This window comes from Phalacrocorax carbo, chromosome 23 (genome assembly GCF_963921805.1).
Source record: "Phalacrocorax carbo chromosome 23, bPhaCar2.1, whole genome shotgun sequence".
Classification (NCBI taxonomy): domain Eukaryota; kingdom Metazoa; phylum Chordata; class Aves; order Suliformes; family Phalacrocoracidae; genus Phalacrocorax; species Phalacrocorax carbo.
In genome coordinates, this window is record NC_087535.1 from 4,134,014 (window position 1) to 4,159,655 (window position 25,642).

Below are 25,642 nucleotides of genomic sequence, written 5' to 3' on the forward strand. Positions count from 1 at the left end.
TTGAAGCCGGGGTGCAAGTGGTGCCCCAGATAGCAGGTGCCTGTCCTTTGGGGTGCACATCCCTCAGCAGATGGAGCCCATCCGTCCGTGCAGCTCGTGGGCTGGTGCCTGCTGCCCCGGAGATGGCTGCGCTTTGGGGGGTGGTCCTGCCTGCGCCGGTGGGGTCTGCCTGCTCTGTCCCCCATCGGTGCAGGGAAGGCGGTACAGGAAAAGGAGAAGGGCTGTGAGAGCAGAGACCTGTTGGCTGTAAAATAAGGAGCAGGTTTTCTGAGTCTGTATTTGGTTATCCAGGTGGGTGACCAGAGGTGGTCCCCCATTCTCTGGGGCTCCTGGTGCCTTCAGCTGAAGGATTAACCTCACACACGTGGCCGAAAACACGCGTGACTGTGACATGTGCGTGCACCAGCGCTGTCCTTGAGCACACGTGTGTGCACCTCGGGGAGCCCGTGCTCGGGCGCTGCGTGGCACACGTCTCCCCTTGCACCGTGCACGCCCGGGCGGCTGTGGGGAGGGGGGACGTGTGTGCGTGCCTGCAGGTTACCTTTCAAAACAAACTTTGGAGAAAACATAAATTTTCCTCCTCGGATACTAAATAAGGCAATGATCCCTGCCTCGTATGGAGATCGCCTCCCTGAGCCATAAATTCCAGCGTGAAAGCTGTAAAAAATTGCTGTGTCTGATACTTTAGTAGTGAGTGCTGTAAATCCATTACCTGAATAACAGCCGTTTCTCACGCAGTTAAGCCCCTGTTCCCCTGATCTGAAGGGTAATCATGCGTGTAATGCTGCTGCGAGTCACCCCTGCCGAAGGAGCCGCCGCTCGCTCCCCTCCCCGCGCCAGGGACGGCCCCAAATTTCACTGAGTGGCAGCCGGAGCCGGGGGTGAATAGGAGACGCTTGTTCCTGCGCGTCCGAAACAGCGCAGGCTGGAGGGTGGGCAGTGTGGTTGTGAAATGGGGTTATCTCCTTTGGAAAATAAAGGGGAAAAAGGGGCTTTTGAGACGCGGAGCGCTGCTGCTGTTGGCTCAGCCCTGTGGGTGCTGCTCCCCGAGCTCACTCGGTAAATCCTGCCCTGCCCAAGGCACGGCCGATGTTTAATTTCACCCTTTAGTATTTCTTCTTTCGGATTCCGGGTGTAATTACCCTGGGAAACTCACCGGCACGTGGAATTATTAAGGCAGAGGGTTTGGTAAACTTCCAAAAACAAATGACATCTGCAATGACAGCACCTTGGGGGGAGAAAAAAAAAAACATCCCGAGGACTATCAATCTTCATGCTTCAGGGAACAGGCTGAGCACCAGCTGGGGTCAGGAATAAATGTCCCCATATATAGAGTTTTGCACAATTAGGTGCTTTATGAAGGCTTTACACCATCCTCGGGAGCATCCAGCATTCGCCCCTTGGCGCAGGCAGGCTCCCGGACCACTGGGCTGTTCCCATCTGACAGCTCCTCCGTCCCAGCTCCGCCACAGCTCCCGAAATATTGGCACTCAATCCTTATTCTTATTTAACTATATGAAATCCCCAAGAAATGTTAGGAAGCCTGGAGGGGTGGAAACCCACCTCTCAAGGACCCAGCCCAGACTTGAAGGGCCACCAATGGCTTAAAACTCCGTGTCCGTAGGGGTTTGCTTGGGCGACGCAGCTCCCCGGGGGCGCGTAGGCTGCCCTCGGTTTTGGCTGGTTTTGCACCTTTTGGTGAAACAAGCTGGTTCTGACCTTCCTTGGTGCCCACAGTCTCTCTGCTTTCACCTGAAAGGCTGAACCCAGACAGCCCTGGGGTTTTTTTGGGCTGTGGAGACTTATCAGGTTAGACCTCCTCTCTGAGGATGCTGCCCGGGGGTGGGTGCCCTAGGCGGGAGCTTGCAGGGAGGGGTGTGTATTGTAGGGGGCTCAGGGACCCCCCCCAGGCTGTTTGTGGCCTCTGGGGAGACCCTGGAGCGAGAGGAGGTGGGTGTCCAGCTGCACCAGCCCAGCTTTGCCAGGACAGGGTCTCCAGCTGCGGCACCGGCTCTGCTCCACTGCAGAGCGCAGCTTTCTGTCGCCGTCCTGGGCCGCGCCTGGTCAGTCAGTCTGTCCGCCCAGATCCGTGTGACTTCAGAGCATCCCGTGGTCCGGAGAGGCTGGAGGGAGAGCAGGAGCTTGGCAGGATGGGGTGGGGAAAGGGCATCTCCCTCCCCAGTGGGGCTGGTGGAGCATCCCCTTCCCCTCCCTCCCTCTCCCCCCAGCCCAGGGGACAGCGTTCGGGTTAAATCCCTGGATTTCAATGGCGGGATTCGGCTGAAAAGCTTGAATAGCGCGCGCCCGCATTGTGCCGGGGTTGGCGGAGGGGAGAGGTCGGCCGGGGGCATGGGAGGGCTGCCCGCCGGCCGGGGTCTCCCACCGCCGTTGCTGTGGGAACGTGGCGAGACCTCCAGCGCGCTGACATCCTCTAACCGGGCTCCAAAGGGCCCCGCCGCCTTTGCGCATTAATGAGTTTTTAACGTGGGGGCCGGCCTCTCGCCCCCCCGGCATGCCGGCCCTCCCGGTAATCCTCGGCGGAGGAAGGCCGAGCAGGAAACGGGGGCTGCGGGGTGATGGGGGTGTCGCATCCCTGCGACGAGAGAAGGATGGGGGATGCTCCGGCCCAGGTATCGGGGAGCAGGGCTGCACCCCACGGGAGCGGTGGGGGGTCAGCAGAGACCCACAGCTTTGCATCGAACGGGGCTGCCGTGCCGAACGGCGCGCACTCGGGTGATTCGGGTGTCTCCAGGGTTTCCTTGAGTTCCAGTGAAAAATCCCGCGTCTCCAAGTCTGGTTCAAAGCGGTGGGGTGCAGAGAGGCTGGGTCTCGGGGGTCGTCGCGGCTTTGGGGGGCAGGGGGTGGCAGGGCGCGAGCGCAGAGGTGCTCGGAGCAGGGATGTCCTGGGGGAAGTCCCCAAGCCCGGCGGCTGCACGGTAGCTCTTTCCAACTTGCAATCCCATGGAAAAGGAGCCATCTGGAAAATCCAGCGGCTCTAGCGTGGTTCGGCAGTTTTTTATTATGAAAAAAAAAAAATATTGCAGTTTATTGCAGACACATGTCAAAGAAATGTTAAGTTATTAAACAAAAACTAGACTTCTTTTAAAAAAAGAAGCAAATTGGACTTTTTTGGTAGCTAAAGAAGGGTGTTGATGGGGGAGGAGAGGCACTGCTCTGCCATAGGAAAGATACCGTTCCATAAAACATGTGATCACATCTCAAATATATTGTGTAATCCGCTATTATTAGGGTATTTAAGATAAAAATGAGACCGGAGCACTTAAGTGAAACTCATCTCTCTATTAGGTTCCTTGATTTATATTTCATATTTTACTGAGTACAAGTGCAGGAGGGATTTTTCCTTTTTTTCCCTTTTTTTTTCTTTTTTTTTTTTTTTCATGGGGTGGGATTGTCGGGAGCTTGTTCCTTGTGTTCTTCATTAGTGGAAATGGGTTTAACCCCTCGCCTGCGAGGATTGAAGAGTCAAGAGTGGAGGAATAAAGTCCAGAAGCATTAGCGTGTGCAGCGAAAGGGAGAACAGCTGGGGCCGAGAGGCAGGCTCAGAGCCGGTTGTAAAAAGACTTTTTCTTTCTTTTCCCCCTCTGAAGAATTGTGTCATTTTTGTTAATTTTGATCTCTTTGAGCCATTTGGTTCTGGTTAAGCAAGACGGGGCTGGGCTGGGTGGAAGTGCTTCTCAATATGGCATCATTTACCGTTAATATCCATCTAAAAATATCCGTGTGTGTGTGTTGTTTTAATAGCTCTAATTCTGGAATGTGACGATGTCATTTTTATGAGGTTAGTGTAAAAAAATCATTTTTTTAAAACATTTTTTCATCCCTTTTCAACCTCTTTCTACCCTCCAAAAGGAACGGAGGGAAAAGGGAAGATACAGACTTTTTATAGATCATCTTTCTGCCTCCTTCCTTGCGAAATTCTTGGTTTAATGTAATTTTTAGGGTGGCTTTTCACTCCTTGGAGGTTAAAACCCCATGCAAAGCTTTGATCCCATCCAGGTGGAAAATCCCTTGGGTATTTTTGGGCAGCGGTTCCCATCGCGGGCCAGGTCAACCCGCTCCCCCCCGTGTGGCAGGCAGCCGGCACACCGCTCTTGGCTCCAGCGGCTGGAGCATCCAGGCATAATTAAAAAGTACACCCTCATAAATTGAAATACCTGGTAGAATAAGGTAGTTTAAAAATACCCTGGTCAGGATTTTCCATTGCGCTGTTTGATTTTTGGGAGGCCCAGGCTTCTGCTTTCAGAAAGACCCATGGATGTCTCCATCCTTGCCAAATTTTTTTGGACGCCTTGACCTATTTCTTCCCAATTTGACCAGGGCACGGGAGGCCTCGGAGAGGCTCAGCTCGGGCAGCTTTTGTGGGGAAAAAGGCAGCCGGGCAGGGATGAGGCGTTGGCGTGGGGGCTGACGTGTGTCAGCCGTCCTAAACGGGATGGGAGCCGCCGTCTCCCTCCGTGCGCTCTTCCATTGCTGGGGCCAGATGGGACCTGGTGTTCCCTGTGGGAGAAAGTGAGTTTTGTGGTCTTTGCCCTGGGGAAGGCAGTCAAAAGCTGCCTCCGTCGCATACAGGGGTGGAGGTGAGGAGTCCCACTGGCTGGAGCACGAGCCTTTGGGGGAAGAATTAATGATAATCCCCGGGTGTGTTGGGTGGAAGCCGGGATAAGGGATGAGATGCTTTTGCCTGAAGTCAGGGGGAGGATCCAGCCTCAGTTTATCCAGTGAACTGGAGGGATTCAGTGTCTCTGGGTAGAGGCAAGCATCCCCGTGGGCTGGGTACCCCGAGACCCCCTTCCGTGGCAGGGGAACCTCTGCTGCCGCAGCAGCAGCTGGGAGCTGGTCCTGGCAGGGTGTGTGCTGACTGGACAGAGCCTTCGCTGCACCTGGGATTAATCCCAGGCACGGTTTATTTATTGACCCCCTCCCCATCCCAGCACACATCTTCCATCGCTCATCTCTCCCTGCAAAAAAACCTGGGGTGTTATGTGTCCCCGCCCAGGCTGAGGTGGTTGTGGGCCACCCCCAGCAAAGTCTGGGTCACCATCCTCTTCCTCAGCCCTGAAACGTGTTGCTGCGGCGGCTCTTGGGGAAGGCAAAGCCAAACAGCATCAGCTCTTGATGTAAGTGTCTGAGACATTGCAAACTTTTTTATGGGATAATTTGCTGATCAAAGGGAGCCATCCAGGAGCATGATGAATTTGACACAACCCATTCGTTCCTAATTACGGGTAACGTGCTAATGACTCCTGAATAACACCATGCAGCAGGATACAATTTAAAAAAAAAAAAAAAAGAATCATTTTTTCTCCAGTCCACAGAGCCAGGAGGTGAAAGCCCATCCAGTCCTTTGGGGAGACTTTCTTCCTTCTGCTTTCTTGTCTCCTCGGCCCTGAGGAGAGGTGGTGGGTGACACCTTCCTTGCTCATTCCCTAGGGAAAGGCTTTATCCCCCCAGCACCAGGGCTGGCCCTCCTGCCCTGTGGGGTGAGGGTTACAAAAGCAGATAACGCGGGGCTCTGCATCCCAAAATACAGTTCTCAGGGCTCCACCTGCCTTGTGCAACAGGTTTGCAAGACCTGGGCGCTGCCAGCCAGAGCATCCTTAGTTTGCAGGCTGAGCTGAACTTAGGCTTAAGTGGAAATCGCTGCCGGGTGGTGGGGAGGGCGGGGGCAGCTCCGGGGCGCTGGCGGAGAGGCCCCTGTGTGCAATTGTAAGGCCATGTCATTTTTTTTTTCCCCTGTAAATCTTGTAATTTCGTGCTTCAGAGCACAACAAAGTGAGAGAGCCAGCGGGGAGTGAATTAAATTCCCCCCTGAGGCGGCGTGGGGTGGGCGGCCAGCGGTGGTGCTGAGCCAGCCGGGCGCTGGGGACTCGGTGGCACCCGCAGGCCAGCCAGTATTTGGGTTTAGAAAGAGAGATGCTGGGAGAAGTCCTGCGTAGCGCTTTGCCTGGGTGCTGGCATTACGTCTCTTTGCTTTATTTTCCATACCTGCTGCACTGATTTTTGTTGGGCTGGGGCAGGGACCTGCCTCACCGGATCACCTCTGTGTGATGGTCCTTACAAACACCGGAGGAATTTAACGTGGTGCAGATGGAGAAACCAAATCCATGCAAACCTCTGTGAGACAGGCACATGGAAAAATAGATAAAGTTCAGGCAGCTGGTGTGCACACATGGGATGCAACCAGTGGTCCGGCACCCGTCCTCGGGTGGGTGCCTCGGACCTGCCGGCTCTGCCGCACGCGCTGGCGCTGAGCAGCCGTCAGCTGAATTCCTCCACCCTTGGCTTTTAACGGGAATTACTGTTTTCATTTCAAAAAGTAATTAAAATATCAGACCTTGAGCTGTCATAACTGTCACATGGTTTTTGTGTTCGCATTACCGATGCACATCTATTACTGTTAATAACAGGGAAATAACATGCCCACAGAGAAGCGTGCCTTGTGCCGGGGCTGCGTCGGCTCTGGGACTTGGACCATGGGTTCACACCACCAGTGACTGCCAGCACAGAATTGCCATGTTTGCCCTCAAGGATTTTATTTTTCAGTCATTTGGATAAAGTCACTTTGCAAGTTAGTGGCCGTGCAGTTTTTGAGCATCCCCAGCAGCCGGCCAGGGGTGCTCAGGAGGCGGCGGTGGGCACCGGGTGCGCCCGCGCTGGGCACGCCGGGCTCCGTCTGCTCCTGGGCGCACCCGTGGCCGTTCGTCATGGGCGGGTAGCGTGAGGATCCCACAGGCTTGTGAAACTCCTGGGCTCTTGGCTTTTTTTCGGGCATGCGCATGGTGACCAGCACAGCCGGGCAGGGCAGAGGGTGTCATGTGCTGCATCTGGGGCACAGCTGTTGGGTTTGGGTCCCTTGCTAGGAAATTATGTTTTTGTAAATCAAATAGGCAAGGCCGTGTCTGCTAAACCCTCTGCACGCAGCCTCTGGCTTCGGCAGCGACTTTCAAATTACCTCTCGTTTTGCAGATGCACTTCTAACACCCGTCCGTGGGCAAGGAGCGGGTCGAGAGGCTTTTATTCACAGAAAAAACAGCAGCAGCACAGCTCAGACATTCTTTGCTCCAAATCCGTCCCGTACGCTCTTCCCGAGCAACCCCTGTGGAGCGGAGCACGAAATGGGAGCTTTTGATGAAAACGCAGGTCATGAGTCTTTATGGATGCAACCGGAGCAACTGTTTAAGGGTGCTGTGGGTGCTGCTTGGTTCACAGAGGTTAAATAAATAGTGAGTGGACTGGAGTGGTGTATTAAGGCGCGTACACACTGTGGGCAATGCCACTCCAGTTTGCAAGCGGATCTGGCAGGGCGGGATGGAGAGGCGGCGCGTGGGCTGGGGGCTTTCTTCTTTATAGCTGGAAATGCGGAGAAAATTAACAAGCGGCCCTTTCTCGGGGCGTGCTGCTGCCTCCTGGAAGCCGGGGCGGTGATTTATGGCTGGGGTGATGACAACCGGGGAACCCATGTGCTGCTGGCAGCACCACTGAGCCGGGCTCTGACCCCGCGCCGGGCCCTAATGCAAACCTGTCCTGCAGGCAGGGCTACAATGACTTGGTTGTTCAGAAATGTACCCCCCCAAAAAAAAAAAAAAAAGAAAAAAATTCTTTAAAAGCAAAAATAAGGAGTGTACGAGGAAGCGGGTCTGGGAGCAACAGCCGGGTACCGCAGGGTTGTTTTCATTAGGGCTTTATTCGCTCTCCTGGCTCTCAGCTCCTGAATGAAGCTCCTTTTCTCGGCTTGCATGTGCGCCGGTGCTCGCCCTCGGCCGTGCTCGCCTGGGACCGGCCAGCTCTTCTGCCGGCTCGCACTTGCTCCTCTCCCCTCCTTGTCTCTTTGCAGGATTTTCTGTAATTTCACCTACTTTCTCTGGCCGCCGACACTGCTGCGCACACTTTGCTCACAGTTGCCTGTGCCTGCGTGTGTTTCCACAAGCGTTTCTTACCAATTTGTGTTGGTTTCTCCCTCTTCCGCTTGTTGTGCGACTTCCCAGCGAGACACCTTTATCCCTGCAAACAAGTTAAGGAAACCCATAACTTTTTCTAGGCAGACACCCATAAAAATAAGCAGGTTTCATCTTGGTCACTTGTGCAAGTTGCTAAACTATGTCTGCATCACCATAAAGGCCCTGCGGATGCATTCATGGATTATTAATTCAGGGTGTAATCCTGCACTTGGCCTGACCTGAAACTGGGTGGTGACTCGGACTTTTTGGTGCTCCGGCGTGACTATCAGGTGTAAAATAAAATGTGCATGGTAGCTTTAGATGCAAGGGATGTGAGCTGCAGCAGAAGTGTCGTGTTGGCTCTGTGTAAGGGTGGAATAAATCGGATGGGAGCCGGCCCCTCTGCCAGACCTGCGGTCGGGTGCAGGTTGTGCCTGGCCAGCGGCTGCCTGCGCTGGGCTTGGGGAGGCTGGGATTGACCCATGTGAAAACCTGCCAGAGGTACAGAGGTGGTCCCTGGAGACTTGCTGAAGATGGGGCAGGGCTTTCTGGAAGGGGATAGGATTTCCCCCATGTCCCTGGGCCTCCATGGGGTAGGGAGAGCGGTGATCTGTAATGGGATGTGCTCATCATACTGGAGTGGCTGGAGGGAGCATCGGGGAGCGCTGCCCTCCTCGTGCATCGCTTGCACCCCGTGAATCAAACCCACTGAGAACCTGGCCGGCCGGCCCGGTGTCTGGGTGCTGCTCCGGGGAGCTGGAGGGCGAGCGTGCCCGGAGGAGGAAGAGGGCACCCTTCCTCCTGCCCACCCTGCTGTGTCTCTTTTGCAGGCTCTCCAGGTGGCACGCCAGTTCCTGCTGCAGCAGGCCACGGGGCTGAGCTCCCCCAGCAGCAATGAGGGCAAGCAGCCAGCGGTGCAGGTGAGCCCCAAGGACGCGTGTGTGTGTCCCCCATCACCCCCCCTTCGGGAAGGGCTCAGCTGCAAACTGATGCTGTGGGAGGGGGCACGTGCAAGCGCATCGCCTCCGTCTTCGGGATCACCAAAGCACACCAGGAGCCTGCAAAGGGTTAAATCCCCTGTAAACCTTCAGAAATTTATTGGGGTTTTTTTGGGGGGTGGTTTGTGGTCCCCATTGTGTGCTGATATGGTGGGAAAGGGCGATGGGAGGGAAGGGCTGACTCCAGGCAGGGTAAGGACTGGGGAGAGAAGGTCACTGTGTGCCACCATACCTTGAGACAGCATTTCCGATAGGGAGGTGCAGAGTTTCCCAGGGTTGAGGCACCCCAGGATTGATGGTGGGTGCCTTGAGCAGGGTGCAGGGGCTGGGTAAAGAGCAGTCCTTTGGGGCTGGCACCAGGGCAGGTCCTCCAGTGTGGGACAGCTGCTGGAACGGGATAAAGGCCCATCTGGGGTGGGGTTTTACGGCAGGGAAATGGGGCTTTTGGTGGGCACAGCACCCTTGGGCGGCATCCTGCTCCTGCAGGAGAGGGGGGACCTCCCCTTTGCCCCCCTCCTCTGCCAAAGGAAAGGGGCAGAAGAGGGGTGAGAACCTGGAGAGGGGGAGGCAGAAAGAAGCGATGGAAAGTGACAATTTAAATAGCTGTGCAGAGGGGCTCTCCCTTCAGGCTAATTAAATTTATCGGAGGACAGGTTACCTTATTAGAGCCACGTGGGCTTAATTAACAAAGGAAAGTAATTAGCACAAGCACTCTTAGAGCTGGAGGTCCTGCCTATGCTAGGCTGAGCTGGCGTGTGGGCGGTGGGAGCCGGGGCTGGCTTGGCGAGCCAGGGCACGGCTGAACCTCACCCGGCAGCAAGTGCCGTCCCAGTTCTGCCAGTACCAGGGCGGGCTCGCAGGACTGGGGGAGCCCGGAGCCCCCCGGCTGCCCCACCAGGTTGGGAAGCAGCAGCTGGGTACAGCAGCAGGAATTAGTCAGGGCTTCTGTGGCACAAACAGGCGGCTTTTTCCAGTGGTGCTTGCAGGAAGGAAATGCAGTCACTGCATGGAAAATGTCTGCGAAGGACAAAGGCAGCGAGGGTGAAGTCAGATTCCGGTAACCGGCGCCCCGCTCCCCTCCATGGGTGCGCGTCCCTGCCCGCGCTTCTGCCTGCGCTGCTTCCGCTGCCCATCCCTTGCTGCTCCTTCTGCCGCTTCCCCCGGCTGCGATGCGCGCGTGCTTCGCTTGCTTGCCGCTTGCTTAACATCCCATTCCCCCCTTCTCTGCTGCTTTCTCTCGCCTCCCCTCCCTGCCCATCTGGCCGGCGGCTTTGCCGGAGTGAACTGGATCTGCCTTCCTCTCCCCTCCTCCCTTTTTGTGTTGCAAAAGGACTTGTGAAAGTTGTAGACGTGAGTCAGAAATAGCTCATAACTCAGCAGCGACCGGCCTCTTCCTCTCCCCCTCCCGCCCCGCCAGCCCGGCCAGCAGCTGGAGCGGGATCTGACCGAGGGGAGATAGAGGATTAAGCAGACTCCTTTGAAAGGAAGTTTATCTAACGGCAGAGTGGTGTGGATGAGACTGGCCAGGACGGCTGGAGGAGGAGGAGGAGGAGGAGGAGGAGGAGGAGAAAGGCTGGGTCCCAGTGCAGCAGCCCCTGGCTGGGGAGGGGAGGGGGGGAGCGCAGCAGGACTGGGGGGTTCATCACAGCGTTTGGGACCTGGGGTGCCCTCGGTGCACCAGCCCCTACCCCAACGGGCTTTACCTGCGGAGACGCAGCTGCACCGCAGCCCCCTGGGGCTGGGGACTGCATTTCCACATCTCTTGGGTATTTTGGGGAGAAGCTGTCTCAGTGACCTCCCTTTTGCTCTCCGCCGTCCAGCTCCCAGCCCCCAGTCCCAGGTGAAGTGAGCAGGAGGGTCCCAGCATCGGCAGAGAGAGCAGGAGCCCCCGCAGCCAGCGCCCAGCAGCGCCGCGAGTTCCCCGCGCTTGCCGACTCCGTGCGCTTGTGTTTGCAGCCCGCAGCTCCCTGCCACCTTGCTGATAGGGACAAGGATGTTTATGGGGTGCCAACCCAGCAGGAATATTAACGACAGCTGGCGACGTCGTGCGCTTAAAAACGAACAAGGAGTTGCTGGGCTCAGTAGGGGTCTTGGATCCTTATTTTTTTTAACTTTGGAGTATGAACCCTCTCCCCCCCCCCACATGCCTGGAGGTGTAGCTGTGCATGGAGAGCCTCACAGCTGACACTCAAATTACAGCTGCACCTTAAAAAGAAAGCCAAAAAAACCCCCATCCTGAAACATTTTTAAATAGTTTTATTTCTGTGGAACTTTAAAACTCTTAGAAACTTGGCGGATACTGGCAAAAGTGTTGCATTTGAGGATTTTTGCTGCAGATGGTCTGCAGGGCGCTCCTCTCCTGCGCGAGGCTGGTGGGGAGCAGCGGATCCCCCCCAGGATCCTGCGGGTATCTGGTAAAGCCCATGGGCATGAGGTGCTGGAGCGTGTTTGGCAAGGCAGCACCCCATATTTTTGGTGCTGGGGCATTTCTGGCTTGGAGGCACCGCTGAATCATGGGGTGCCCTGCTTGGGGTCCCTTCCCCAGCTCAGCCCCTGGAGCCGGGGGTCTCCCAGCCTCCGGCGGGAGCAACTTGCTGAGGTTAAAAAGCCTCTGAAATAGGAGAGGGGCTGAAGGGCGCTGAGGGAAGGGGAGAGGAGTTTGGAGCAAACTGCGGGAAATTGCTTTTCTTTTGTCTGCTGCGGCGGGGAGGGCAGCGGAGCGGAAAAGTGTATTTTGTTGATTTGAAACTTGAGTGAAATGGGTAATGAAGACAGATCAATACCAGCCCTTCTGCGTTCCCTCTCCAGGAAAAAATACAGCAGCCCGTCCGTCTTGGCTCGCGCGGCGCTAGATTTTTTCCATTTGAACTTGCAGCACTGCCGTCTGTCCCCGCTCCCCCCCCCACCGCTTCCCCTCCTCCTTCCCAGAGCCCCTGGTTCTGCCAGCCCGTAGCCCCTGCCACCGCCACCATCCCGCTCCGCCGGCCCCGCCACCGCGCTGCGGCAGCAACGGCGGTTTGGGTTAACAGGGGAGCAAAGGAGTCGCTTCAGTCCCTGCGGATTTCATTGGCGTGACGAGCCGTGCCAGCACCCCGTGCCCTTGGAGGGGATGCGGCCCCGCGGGGATCCTGCCCAGGCGATGCTCGGGGGCAGCGGCTCGCCCCAAGCCGCAGCAGGGCCGTGCCGAGGAAGGGGCTGCCAGGCAGCGGGCGCTGCAGCGCGCCGTCGCCTCTGCCGCGAGCATCCCCCAGCCAGCTCCCTTTCAACTTTTAGCAACTTGCAGCCCAATTATGCACGATTAGTGCCTCCCCAGCGGGGCTCGCTGTGCTAACGAGGATGCACGATGGGTTGAACACGCAGGGGATTGATTCCTCCTTTTCTTTGCGTGCAGCTGAACATCAGAGGCCGGTTGTCCTCCACGCAGCTGTGCCGGTGCCCACTTGCCTGCTCACCCCGTGCTGCTGCCCTCCTCCTGCCACCACCGCCCAGGGCAATTACTGCTTTGGTGCTAAGGCTGTTCAAAGTATTCATAAAATAACCCCACAGCCTCAAAACCCAGCCTCGCCCATGGAGCTGGAGCTCCCTTGCAGATGTAGGTTTGTTTTCCACTCTGACCCTGGGTAGATTTTTGGTCTGTTGTCTCTGTCCCATCTTGGTGAGGTCCAGACGCAGCGTGGTGTGAGCAGAGAGGGGGTACAGCAGTGTTTGGGGCTGGCCCTGTGCCACCCATCAGGGTATATAAACCATGGCTGGGGTTATGCCGATGTGAGTGGCGTCACTGCCTGGCCCCGGGCGTTTGAAGCTCTTGCAGATGGTCTGAGCCAGCTGAATCTCGGAGCTCGCCCCGGGATGCCGAGCGCAGGAGGGAGTGCGTGGATGTGCCCGCATGCTTTGGCTGGACTCAAACCAAAAGGTTTCTTCTCCTGCAGCTGCAGCAGCAAGAAGTGGGTGCTCTGGGGGAGACTTGCTCATCCCCTGCCTGTAAAAACAGCAGACCTGAAGCTGCTCTTGGTGCTGGTTGTTTCTCCCCTCTGTTCCCAGCTCCTGGCCTCCCTCACCAACCTCCTCAATTTGTTTCTGTTGGTTTTGGAATTGAAAAGGGTGTTTAAAAAAAGGAAAAGAGCACAAACATGTTTGCTGTTGTTTCTAATTGGGAATTAAAACCTGAGATTAGATCAGAGGCAAGGAGGTGCAGCGCCTTGGGCTCTGCGGGAAGGCATCAAGCACCCCAGGTAGCTGGCGTGCACCCACCACAGGGAGAGGTTTGCTCATCCCGGCGGCCCCAGAGCCCTCCCCAGGGTCAGCGGGGATGGGATGAGGTCTGGGTTGCGTCTACCCTCACGCAGGAGCTTAGACCTGTGGTTTTAGGTGTGGACCTGGAGATGGTCCTTCCATGCTGTCCCCGGGGACGCGGTGGCTCCTGCGGCAACCTCCCAGCGTGGGTGACGGCGCAGCTGGGAGGTGAAGGTCGGTGCAGGGATGCTTTGAGGCTGAGCAAACCACGGGCTCGCTCACACGCCCCGGGCTGATGGGGGATGTCCCGGCTCCTGTGCTGCGCCAAGCCAGCTGTCTCGGGGGTCAGGAGGGCGGCCGTCCCTCTGATGGCAGCCCTGCAGTGCTGAGAGCCAAGACGGGCCGTCGGGCCATGGCTTCCCCTGCTCTGCCTCATGGCTGGGAGTTGCAATCAGCTTCCCGTAAAAAAAAAAAAAAAAAAAAAAGTAAGAAAATTTAAATAAAAGCATCACTCCCCCATCCTGCTGCGTTACGCCCAGCCAAATCCTGTTTCGCTCAGCCGGCTTTGGCAGAGTTGCTCTGCGCTTACGCTGAGCGCCGAGTTTCCCCTGTAATACCCATCTCGTTTTCCACCCGCTGCCTGATGATCCGCGTCCGCCCCATCCTCTGGCACGGAGGGATTACAACTGGGACCGCCTGGAAAATCACCCCCTCGAGATCCCGCTTGCCGGTTGGAGCCGCAGCGCCGGGGCTTTCTGGGAGGCAGCCGGAGCTGTTAGTAAGCAGTTTTGCGGAGTGGCAGCCGGCCAAGGAGTGAGTCAAACCCTTCCTGACTCGGTGTCTGGCAGATGCCAGCTCGTGACGCGCCGGCCGGGGACCAGCCGCTGCTGCGGGGCTGGCGGCTGGGACCTGCTTCCCGAGGGATTGGCTGGGTGCGGTGCGACCGCCACATGCGAGGGTGGTCCCCGCCTGATCTGGGGCCAGGGGAGGGACTTTGCTGCCGGGTGGATGGGATGGAGAGGGGACAGCTAACCCTCCGTACCCCCCTATGCTGCTCTGCTCAGCGCCCTTCGGCTCTTACTTGTGTTGCTGACCACCTGGATCCAAGCTTTTGAGGTGACCGTTGCGCAGAGCCCCCCCCGTTATCTGGGGATGCCAGGCTGGCCTCGTCCCCTGCCGTGGGGAAGCTTGCGCACCAGTGGTCACCGAGCGCCGTGACTGCAGGTGAAGGGGCTAAATCACACTCCTCAGCGTCCCGGGGGCCCGCGCCACGCCGCCCCCCTCCCCATTCGCAGCTCAGCTGCCGGTGGGTGCCCCTGCGGGGCTCTCGGCGGGCCGGGGACAGACATTTCTGTCCCCATCTCGTTTTGGTGGGGCAGCAGCTGTCCCCATCCCCAACAGAGGCAGCTGGGGCTGTCACCGGAGCCCGGGCCGGAGAACCGCAGCACCGTGGTTTGCTGCCCCGCGCCGGGGCTGAGCCAGCTGCCGGGAGCAGCGCCGCAGCCTCCCCGGCACCCGGCACGCGTGATGAATGGCCGCAGCGGGAGCACAACTTGCTGTATATGGGAATTTCCCCTTTTACTAAAGAAAGTTCCTGCCCTCCTTGGAAACCTTAGCCAGGAGGGAGATGTTTTCCATGCTGGGGGGAAATTCTTCTTGCGGCTTTGGCGTTCGTCAGGGCTCGGGGAGGCGGCGAAGCCCGGACACCCCTCACAAGAGCCAGCACCGGTTCACACCTCACCCCCTCGCAAAGCTGCCGCCATTTCCCCATGTCAGCTGCGCATCTGAGCGCGGAAGAAAAAGCCATTTAATGCAGACAAAGGTTGTATGAAAATATAATTCTGCTTTTGTTAGCAGCCATCAAACTCTAAAAAGCGTCGCTTTTATTTTCTTGTAACATTGTGAAAACCTCGTGTCGGATCGAGAGCTGGGGCCCTCTCGACTAATCGCCTCTCCTTTGTGTTTTTAGATTATAGGGGCAATTAGTGTTGTCAAAACCTCTGGCAATTCTCTTTGCTCTTGACAGGGTGTCAGTCCGCTGGGCGAGAAATGGAAGGTGTTATAACTCTCCGGTAATTAGGATGCCTCCGATTTGAAAATGCCAGCAAACGTGTACGAGAGGCCACGGCGGCGGTGGGGGCGGGGAGGCCGCCCGGATGGGGGATGCGATTGAGCAATTAATTAGGGGCTCTCATTCCAAGCACGTTGCCAGCTGATGAATTGGCAAAGGGAAATTAGCAGGATGCTTAGCTCCCAGCGAGCGGGCGCGCACCCCGCTCGCTCTCGTCTTGCCGTCCTCGCGAGCTTCCCTCCTTCCCAGATGTTCGCCGAGGGCTTTGCACAGCTGTCTGCGAGCACCTGACCGCCAAAACGGCAGCTCTTTACTGGTGCTGGTGCCGCGGGGGGTGCTTGGCTCTCTGGCAGGCGTCAGCGGGTGCCGGAGCCCTCGCAGGGCTTTGCGGTTCTTTGCTGGCGATGCTGGTGCATCCTCCCGAGCCCTCCGCCGCCGGCCAAGCTGGTGCAGTTGCAGGCGCCCCAGCGGCAGCACTTGGGTGTGAACACGCAGCAATTAATCAATAACTCTGACACGAAGGCAGCTGGCGGGGGGATCACCAGCAACAAATGAAACTCGGCCCGCTTGCGACACCTCCCTCCAGCAAAATGCCTGAGTAAACAGATAAGCCTTTGCAATCTCCTTTGAAGGTCAGCGTGCTTCAGCCCCGCCAGGTGCCCACCGTGGACGGGAGGGAATGCATGGGGCCGCCCCTGGGGTTCCATCCCCGCTCGGTGCCCTGTCAGGGTGCCTGGAGGGGGGAGGCAGCCCCCAGGGTGGGCAGCAGGTCCAGACCAGGAGCCAGGGCATCGCCTGGGGTCCTGGGCAGGAGGGGCTGGCGTGTACCGGGCTCTTATTTGGACTTTCGGTGATCTGAAGCTGGTTGCGTTGTTCCTCTGTCCCTTGGTTTCTGAGGTCCCAAGACCTGTGAGTAAGGGGATGACAAGTCATCTACTTTGCATCGAAGTTGGGTCCTAGGCTTGCAGGGGGAGGTTGGCTCGGGCTCTGCCAGGTTCCGTGCGCCAGGGAGTTGCCTCCTAGTGTCCCTTCCGAGAGGCCGAAGCTGGCGGGCAGGGGCAGGCAGGAGACTGCTAGTGGCTCGCTAGCTCTCCTGCTCCTGAACAGCACTGGTATTCTGCGTTCCCAGGAAAACGGAGCATCTGGGAAGGGTTATTAAATAACAGCAGAGCCCTAACCCTCCCCAGAGCCTTGGGAAGGGCTTTGGGCTGATGGGATCAGCAAAGCACTGGGACAAGGCAGCTCTTGATGGCCGTGGTTGGGAAGGCGACATTGCTCCACCTGAGCAGGACCAGTGGGGCTGGGATCCATCACTGACACCTTCTCTGGCGCTTTGCTGCAGGGGTGTGGACCCATGTTACGATAACCAAAGGCAGGGGTTGGCAGGTTTTCTTAGTCCTCTCTCCACTTGGCATGGTAATTACATGAGTTACTGGTGTCAACTGGAGGTAAAGCTTTGATGTGTCTATGAAAAACGTGGTAACTTCTTCCTCCGTGCTAGGCGTTGCAAAGTTATTTGGGTGATCGGTATCTTCCCCACTTCCCTTGGTGTTTCCCTCCTCCCTGCATCCTCTGGGACCCCGAGGGAAGGAGCGGTGCCCGGCACCTTTCCCGTGCTTGCAGGAGGGGAGGGAGCTGTGGTTTGGAGCTGGCTGCCCATGTGCTGCTGGCTCCTCTCGATGCCTAATTCCCCCAACTAAACTGCATTTAAAGAAGACCCTGCAGGCAGAGAGCATCCTACCCTCGGGGTGGCGGGGAGCTCGTGGTTTAGGAAGCTTTTGCCCCGGTGCCAGCTGCACCACAGGGCTTCACCCTGCCATCGCCATATCCCCAGCGGTGGCCTCAGCATGCCAGGACGGACTGGTGGCCAAGAGCTTCACCTGAAGGTGACACAGGGATGGGGGGGGGCATGGAGGATGCACCAGGAGAACCTGGGGGGTGGGAGGCACTTGCAGGCTATTGGCATCTGGGGAGGGTTTTCCAGGGTTGGAATTGGGAGTGGTGATGTGTCCTTCCTCTCTGCAGGTCCCTGTGTCTGTGGCCATGATGTCCCCGCAGATGATCACGCCACAGCAAATGCAGCAGATCCTCTCGCCGCCCCAGCTCCAGGCCCTCCTGCAGCAGCAGCAGGCGATAATGCTGCAACAGGTAACGCTGGTCCTGGGCTGGCTGTGCGTCAGCCGGATCTGGCCAAGCAGTTTCCCACTAGTGCTCGTGATTGCTGGAGCTTGTTGTGGGCAGGCAGATGGGTCCTTTCCACCTTGGGCTTCTGTGTTCCCCCCATATTTCCATGGGGATTCCCAGCACGTCCAGCACCAAGGGCTGAAAAGAGCTGCAGGTGCTAACGGCGCTGGCGAAGCCGGATGATGCTGCCCTGAGTCAGGGTCTCAAAGCCCTGAAAGCTCCTGCAAGAGGGCTGGTTTGGGGGTGCCCAGCTCCTGGGGAGAGCTGGGGTCAGGGTGGATGCTCTTGGCTCGACAGACCCCAAGCAGAGCCCCCGTGGCTGTTGCCTGGACTTTGGGGCAGGTGGCTGGGTCTGGCTCTAGACCTGAGTGCATGGGTTTGTTTTTCATGGCCCCAGTCAGCTTTTTCAGAGCACTCCGTCAACTGTAAAATGAACGGGGAGGGAAGAAAAAGAGGAGGAAAAAAAAAACCCAAACCTCAACTCCGAAACAAAACAGGTCTGCTTGGGTAAACATCTCCCGCCGGAGGGAGGGAGAGAAGGAGAAATCCCACAAGCATCCTCCACACCCTTCCTCCTGCCTCCAGTACCTGTTTACTCCAAACAGGCCGATAAGGATTCAAGGTTGGCCTCAGGGAAAGAACAAAGGGTAAACACTACCCTGGGTGGGTCCTTCTCCGAGCCTCTTTGGAGCCGGATAAAGAAACACGTTTGACTGCAAATTAAACAACCCAGGCCGGAATAGCTCGCATTCTCCACCAGAAGAAAACCAAACATCACACCTCTCACCCCTGACCCAATGTTCCCGCAGCCGCGCTCGACCATGTTGCAGAGACCTGGCTTTGATTGGCTTTCGGGTAAACACCCAGGCTTTCCAAACCTGTTCGCCGACAGAAAAAGCAAAGTTGCTGCTGTCAGCGCTGTCAGCCCTGAGCTGATAAAGGCTTCCCGGCATCCAAAGGGGCATTCCTGAGCTGCTGCCGTCGCCCCTGCACGGGGGTACGAGCCGGGTGGGAGGGGGCCGCCGGGTCCCGCTGACCTCCCTGTGCCTCCAGCCCCTCCTGTGCGCAGCAAATCCATCATCAACAGTTTATTTAGGGGCCGGGGCAAGAGCTGGCGTCAATGCCGGCAGCTCCTGGTGCTGCCTCCTGCAGACTGGAACCCTGTTAGGTGGCTCATTGCTGGACTAGGGTGCTTTTCTCTGTTTTACTGGCCCAACAAAACCCTCTGTTTTGACTGGGGTGCTGCAAGGAGCCAGGTTGCCTGCTCTTTCCCATGGTGCCCATGAAGGAGGATGCAGGTCTGAGCCCCTGGCGCTTGTGGGGTTGCACCAGTCAGACCATGGCCCATGGCTGCTCCCAGCCCCTTCCCAGCCAGGAGGCCCCCAGCTCTCACAACACTTGCCAAGGGTGTTCTGGGGTCCCACCATGCCAAAAATGGGGGTTCTCCACTGCTGAAGCACTGGGTTATGTGCCAGAGCCCCTGGGACCCCTTTTCTTGGAAGGGTTGCCCACCTCCTGGTGTTTTATATCCCCCCATTGAACAACTTCCCCAGGACAGCTGCAAAATCCCCGGGATGCTCAGGAATTACTGAGCTGGGGGGTCGCGGCCCTCCTTCCTGGGGCCCGGCGAGGCGGAGGCTCCCGGAGCAGCCGGTGGCAGAAAGCCAGGGCAACCAGTTGGCATTAAAAAACCAGCAGGTTTGGCATTGGTGGTGTTTGGGGATTTTACTTGCTGTGGGGATGCAGAGCCCTTAGGAATGTGTGCCCAAGGTTTCTTCTGCAGCTGTGACTCCTTCAGCGGGTGCTTTCTTCTTAACCTGCAGCCAAGAGCCTGCCCTGACAGCGCGGGGCCAGGAGCTGGCACGGCTGTGGCAAAGCCCGGTGCTGGGCACGGGGTATTGCCAGGCAGGGAGACACGCACAGGGCGTTTCTGTTGCTAATCCAGACTGCTCTCTCCCTTCCCGTCCCTGCCTCCCTCCCTCCCAGTTGCAGGAATACTACAAGAAGCAACAGGAGCAGCTTCACCTGCAGCTATTGACACAGCAGCAAGCCGGAAAGCAGCAACCCAAAGAGGTGAGCTCATGCAGATGGGTTCTGGGCCATCAGATCTGGCAGCAAATAAAAGGGGAACCAGCACAAAACAAGGTGTGCGTGAATCCCAGCACCCAGGGCAGCCGGCTGGGAGTCAGCAGGGATGGGACACAGGGGCATCCTGCTCCTGGAGCGTGCTGGGGTGGCTGGTCCGGGTGCTGGGAGTTCCTCTTCCTCCTTCCTATCTGCGATCTGGCACGTGCACCAAGCTGCATCGTTCTCAGCGCTGCGTCCTTGTCGGCGTATCTAGAAACTATGGGGCGGGTGTGGGGAGCGGTGAAGTCAGCGGGTGTGGGCAGGCAGCTGCCCCCCAGCACAGAGCAAGGGTTCCCCAAATCCTGCTGGCGGTGGCGGGGGCGGAGGAGGCTTGGCTCAGCCCTTGCCCAACGTGCTGACCCTGCCCTGGCCAGGCTCTCGGCACAGCTCGGGTCAGGCAGCGCAGCAGCACCCTGGCAAGTAGGCAGGGCTGGTCAGGTGGGAACCCAAACCAGGCTTTTCCTGCCAGGAAAGGTGGTTCTGCAAAACCCAAGTGCTGCGTGAAATAGCAGCGATGCCAGCAGAGGGTTTTTCCAACGGGAGACGCTCAGGCAGGGGATACTGTCAGCCCCCCATGACCAGGTCAGCAGCGGTGGGCCCTTTGCTGGGGAGGTGGTTGCATGGTGAAGTGTTTATGCGGGTGTGATTGCATCAATCTTGTATAACTCCCTTTACCCAACAGGTTTTACTGTCCTTATCCATAATAACACGCTCTGAGGTGTTGTGGCTGTATCAGCAGTGCTGGGGTTTGGGGATGCGCCGGTTGCACGGAGGCTGGGGGTCAGCCCCGACTGGCAGCGGGCAGACAGCACCGCTCCCTTCCTTCTCCTTACATATTTTTGCCCCTCTCTCTCTCTGCCCAGGCTGGTGCGTGTAGTCTGCCTTGGGGGTATTTTGCCTTGCACATGCTGCTGTATGCCTGGCATCGCTGCCTCTCTATCAGGCATCCTTCCTTGGGCTCCTGGTGCAGAGGGATGTGGAGCTGAGCCGCTTGGTCCCTCTCCCAGGCCAAGCATCAGTAGCAAGTAGAGGAATGAGGTGCTGGGACTGTTATTGCCATCACCCCTCCTGAAATCCAACACCCTGATTTACACTCATCGATTCTCAGCACTTAAATATTCAGCTTTCTTTTGGGGACGAAAGCGTTTAAGCCCAGACTGCGCATTGGGGTGGCTGCAGCGGGGGCTCGACGGCAAAGCACACGCCGGCGCTGGGGGAATAGGGTGGCTCCAGCGGCTTGAGGTTGGGCCAGCGCCCACTCGAGCCTTCAATAGACTTTGACCTGAGCTTTCATTGTGGGATGTTGGCATATTTGCGCAGCGTGCGCGGGGTCAGGCTTTATCAGAGCCATCTCCAGGAGCTGGAGTAGCTGCTCGTGCTCCGGGAGCGGGGGAGGCATAAATCTGAGCTTCCTCAAGGACTTTCCTCTTGGCCGTGGTGATGTTATACTGCAGCATCAAATGGGGATATAATTAAGCTCTAACAAAGGGCTCGCTTAGTGGGCTCCTGGTTTAAAAATGGTACAGAGGAGATGAGAAATATATCTGCTAAGAAAGTCTGAGTGGCTGGGAAAAACAGCGAGGGGGTCCCTGCCAGTGGATGTCGTAGTGTTTCCCCTCCCCAGAACCCCTGGCCAGGCTTTGTGGGGGTCAGCTTCACCCCGTGAATTTGGGCAGCTGCTATTAATAAAGCCGGTGTTCGGCAGCATCATGTGCCTGCCGGGAGCAGTGATGCCGTTGCTTCCCCCGACAGCACGGGGGATAGCTGGCGTGTCTGGGATGCCGCCGCTGAGCCGCTCTTGGCCGGCATCAGCTCCTTCATGGAAATCCACAGTAGTGTTTAATTACGGCCCCGCTGCAAGGTTTGTAAACCGGGCGCTTTCTGCTTTCCCTCTGCTTGATTTCAAGGACTCGCCTCGGTGTAATTGTAAGTCAGCGGCTCGTCTGCGAGCGCGGATGGGGATCAGCAGGTGGGAACGGCTCTGTGCCGTGCCGGGAGCAGGTAGCAGGCTCTCATGGAGGAGCGGCTCAGATCTCCCCAGGAGGAGTGGCGCGGCTGGAGGTCCCCCGGCGGGCGCAGGGAAGGGGAGAGCAGGAAAAGAGGGAGCGCGGAGGATGGAAACGTGTCGGAAGCGCCTGTCGGCAGCATCCTGTCCCAGAGGATGCGGGGGGTGCTTTGCGTCCGCTGTCTGCGAGGAGCTGTGCCGCGGTGGGGGGCACGAGGAAGGGGATGAGCACGGTGGCCGATCCATGCATCCCGCTGGGATGGGGCTGAGCTGCAGCACATCCCAGCCCATCCTGGAGGCTTTTCATGTATTAGGGCGTAAGGTCGAACCCCCAGCAGCATCCTGGGCACAGAGGGGGAGCAAGGAGCCGTGGCACAGGGCTGGGATGGCTCCGGGCAGCCCCTCACGCTCATGGCAAGCGGCAGCAATGCTGTGTCTGCCGTCCCACTCTGTCCCTGGCTACTTTGCCTCTCCAAGCCCAGCTGCTGCAAGTGGCAGCCGGGTGTGGAGACCCCAGTATCCTCCGTGGGTGAGGCCAGAGGGGCTCCGTGTGCCCCCAAAGCCGATGGCAGGGGCTGTCCCTCTCCCGAGTCTGGCAGGGCAGGAGAGGGGGTGGTGCGGGGGGGCTGCCTGCTGCCTAACCTCGGTGTCAGCTTAATGAACTGCTCCTGTCAGTCCCGCGTGTCACGCCAAAACTCCTCCTGATGTGCTCATAAATCAAAGTGACGGCGGCTCTTACCCCGGTAGCTGCACCCAGTCATCTGCGTCTAATGTACGCCGAGCTCAGGCGAAGCTCTGGACCCCGAGCCCCTGTGCTGGGATGGGAGACAGGATGAGGATGGGGGGTTATGGGGGCCAGATGCAGGATCTGGCCCTAATACAGACGCAGCTCCTCTGGCAGGCGTGGGGGTATCCCCTCCAGGAGGGACTCTGCTGGCATTTGGCAGGCCGGGGCTTGCCAAGGGGAGAGGAGCCAAGCGAAGCTCATGGGGCGATGGCCGGGGAGAGAGGTTTTCAATAAGGCTGGGGCTGAAATTCAGGCTTTTGCTGCGCTGCCTTCTCCAGGGCACTCTTGACTGGGAGCCCCCAGGCTGGTGGGTGCCATTGGGTAGGCCCACATGTGGGTGCACCTCTTCACCCATTGCACGCGGTGGTTTTGAACCTGTACAGTTTGTTGGCTCTGCCATGCAGCGGTTGCTCTCTAGGGACTGGTAAATTGGCTTCCCCAGAGATAAATGATCCTTCTTTTGGCTTAGCCTGGGCATTTGTGCATCCACTGGGAACCAGGGCTCATATTCCCAGGGCTGGTCCCTGCGTTCGTGGTCTGGTGAAGCTGGAAGGACGGGCATGTGGATTTGAAGCACGTGAAGGTGCAGGTTCAACGTGGACAGCATCGTTCCTGCCAGAACCACACATGGGCCGGGGCTGCCCAGTCCCCCGCAGGCTCGAGGGGGGTCTGACTCCGCAGCTCCAGGGAGGCCGGGTCAGGACACCCCAGCCAGGCTATGAGGTGCAGGCGACGTGCCCCGGGGATCCTCGTGACTTCACCCGCTCCCAATTTCCTCCTGCTCCGCAGCCTGGAAGTGCCGTGAATGAGGCCGTGTTCGCGCAGAGCCCAGGCTTGCCCCAGGGCCCCCAGGGGAGGGTGGTGGCAGAGCTGGGAAGAGATGGAGAAGCCCAGCCCATCCCGTCCTGTCCCGGCCCGTCCCAGCTGCCGTTTCTAACCAAGGCGAGGATTTGCGTGTCCATTCCACGCGGTGGCAGAGCTTCTCCTCGCAGGGGACAGGGACAGCTCGGGGGACTGTGCTGCCTCTGTTAAGGTGCTCAGGCACACAGCCTGGTCCTGCCTTTTTTCCTCCATCGTGGTCCTACAGTCCATGGTCTCCCCCAGTCCCGTGGCCTGAAGCCCTCCTGGCTCAGCACCTTGCTCAGTAGCGAGGGCGAGCACAAGGATTTCTCTTCGCTGAGCAGAAATTGCATTGATTTGTGCCTTTACCTCAAGCGTCAGAGGTGCAGGACTTGAGGCAAAGCCTGAGCGGATCCGGACCTGGCTCTGGGGGGACAATTCTGCTGTGGCCAAGAGGTGGACAGGACAGGAAGGAGTCCACACGGCCCTCAGGCTGAGAAACCAGATTTAGACTCTCTGTGCCCTAGGCAGGCCTCGCAGTCATGCCTTATGTTGCAGACCACACAGATTTTACAGGGCAATGCCTGGAGCCCATCCTCGCCCTCCATTTCACAAAGCCACAGCAGAGCATCTGCAGCATCTAGGGGGGACTGCCTGTGTCTTGTGGGGCCCAGGGCGCTGCTTCGGGTGCAGCAGCGTGTGCTGATTCCAAACTAAGCCGTGAGCTGGGTCTGCCGCGGAGAGCCTGCTGTTCCCTGTTGAGCTGAGTGTGAGGTGTAGCCTCAGGGATCATCAGGAGATCATCACTGGGGGCCTAAATCCCTGTGATGCTCAGACCCAGGCAGAAGATAAAAAAAATGACATTTCCTACTGCAAAGCTCTTGTGCTCATCAGTAAGAACGCAGACATGAAAATACTTTTTTGGGTCAAGCAGTGGGGCTGCAAAGTGCCCCCACTCACAAGTACAAGGTCAGGGGGAAGCGCCTTAGCATGGGCTTGGCTGGTGTGCTGCACCGAGGCAGGGGAGAGGGGCCCCAGCACTTCTCTTGCTCAGGATAACAGAGCTGCCATGGAGGGGCCGGGCTGCTGCCGGGGCTGGTCGGCGCAGCACAGCCGGCTCACGCTGCCTGCCAGCCCGGCTCCTCGCAACCTGCAAACAACGTCTGCGCAAACAGAGGGGTTCAAGGGGTTACGGAGACGCCTGCCCCGCTAATGAGGCCGGGCAGGCCTGGGGCAGCTCCCCTCTCGTGGCCGGCTCGGATTAGCAGCTGCCTGTCCCCATCCCTAATTGAATTCTCTCCCCTTCAGTTAATTCTCATGGATTTCTTGGTGCCTCCCTGGGGACTGTCCTGCCTAACTAGTTTAGGGCTGCCTGCGCCAGTCAGAATGTGGCCAGCTCCTGGGGACGGGTGGGAGAGTCACCCACCTGGGGGATGCTCGTGGCCAGGGTGGGGGCGCCAGTGCTGGTGTCTGGGGGCTGGGAGTGCTGGGCATCTGCTTCCCTGCAGACGGTTGTTTTCTGACCCCACCAAGAAGGGGCTTGTAATGGTCATTTTTAGCAAATAGGGACCATTTCCCCTGCTTAAAGGATGGTGTTATGCATCTGGGCAGTCTCAGGATGCCTTTTGGGTTCTGGGAGACCCTTTCCTTTGGTGATGCTTGGTGCCCGTGGGAGCTTGCCCTGCAGCTGAGCCTCCTCACGTGGGACCCCATGACTTGAGTTTGCGGGTTCGCCCATCTTGCAGTCAGAGCTGGGCCTCTGCTCTGAGCAAGCCCTCAGCTCTGCTCGCTCCCTCTCTTTTCAGTGCTTTAGTTTTCCCTTCCCCTTTCCTTTTCTTCCCCTCCTCTTCCGATAGATCAAAGCCTCCGTCCGGCTCAGCCGCAAGCTGAGCGGGCACAGCAGCCCAGCAGCAGGATGGAGGCATGCACGGCCGCGGTGCCGCCGCCACGGGCATCCCTCGCTGCCACCGCCAGTCCCCTGCCTCCCCTGCAAGGCTTCTTGCTGCAAGGCTGGAAATAACGCGCTTTGATTTCTCCCTTTTGTCTCCTGGCAGCCGTTAGGGAACAAGCAGCTGGCCTTCCAGCAGCAGCTCCTGCAGATGCAGCAGCTCCAGCAGCAGCACCTGTTAAACCTGCAGCGCCAGGGGCTGGTGAGCCTCCCGCCGGGGCAGGGCACCGTGCCCCTGCAGACCCTGCCCCAAGGTAAGGACCCCTACCCACGGTCGGGGGGTGCGTTGGGGGGGCCCCCACGGCTGCAGCTTCTCCCTGCAGCAAGGGAGCGCTGGGAATGGGGCTGGGGAGCGGGCCGGTGGCGTTGCTTTTCATAATGTGCCCATCTAAAGTTTGGGGCCTGGTTGCATCAATGGCCGGAGTAGCCTGGGAGTTTGAGCTGGGTTGTGTGCAGGATTGGGCCCCTGGCTTCCTCTTACGGAGGGGTGC

The 25,642-nt window shown here is 58.1% G+C and overlaps 1 protein-coding gene across 8 annotated transcripts in view; it reads left to right on the forward strand.

The window, feature by feature from the left end:
* The window catches only part of FOXP4 (forkhead box P4), a 66,610-nt gene that overhangs the window by 23,840 nt on the left and 17,128 nt on the right, over positions 1 to 25,642 (forward strand). For 5 of the 8 annotated variants that reach the window (XM_064472169.1, XM_064472167.1, XM_064472171.1 and 2 more), the window contains 4 exons: positions 8,789 to 8,878; positions 17,286 to 17,408; positions 19,431 to 19,517; positions 25,258 to 25,405. In XM_064472169.1, coding sequence (XP_064328239.1) covers positions 8,789 to 8,878; positions 17,286 to 17,408; positions 19,431 to 19,517; positions 25,258 to 25,405 — 448 coding nt within the window. Of the gene's footprint in view, positions 1 to 8,788; positions 8,879 to 13,858; positions 14,003 to 17,285; positions 17,409 to 19,430; positions 19,518 to 25,257; positions 25,406 to 25,642 lie in introns of those variants that run through there. The other 3 variants (XM_064472173.1, XM_064472174.1, XM_064472175.1) reach the window with 2 other exon arrangements.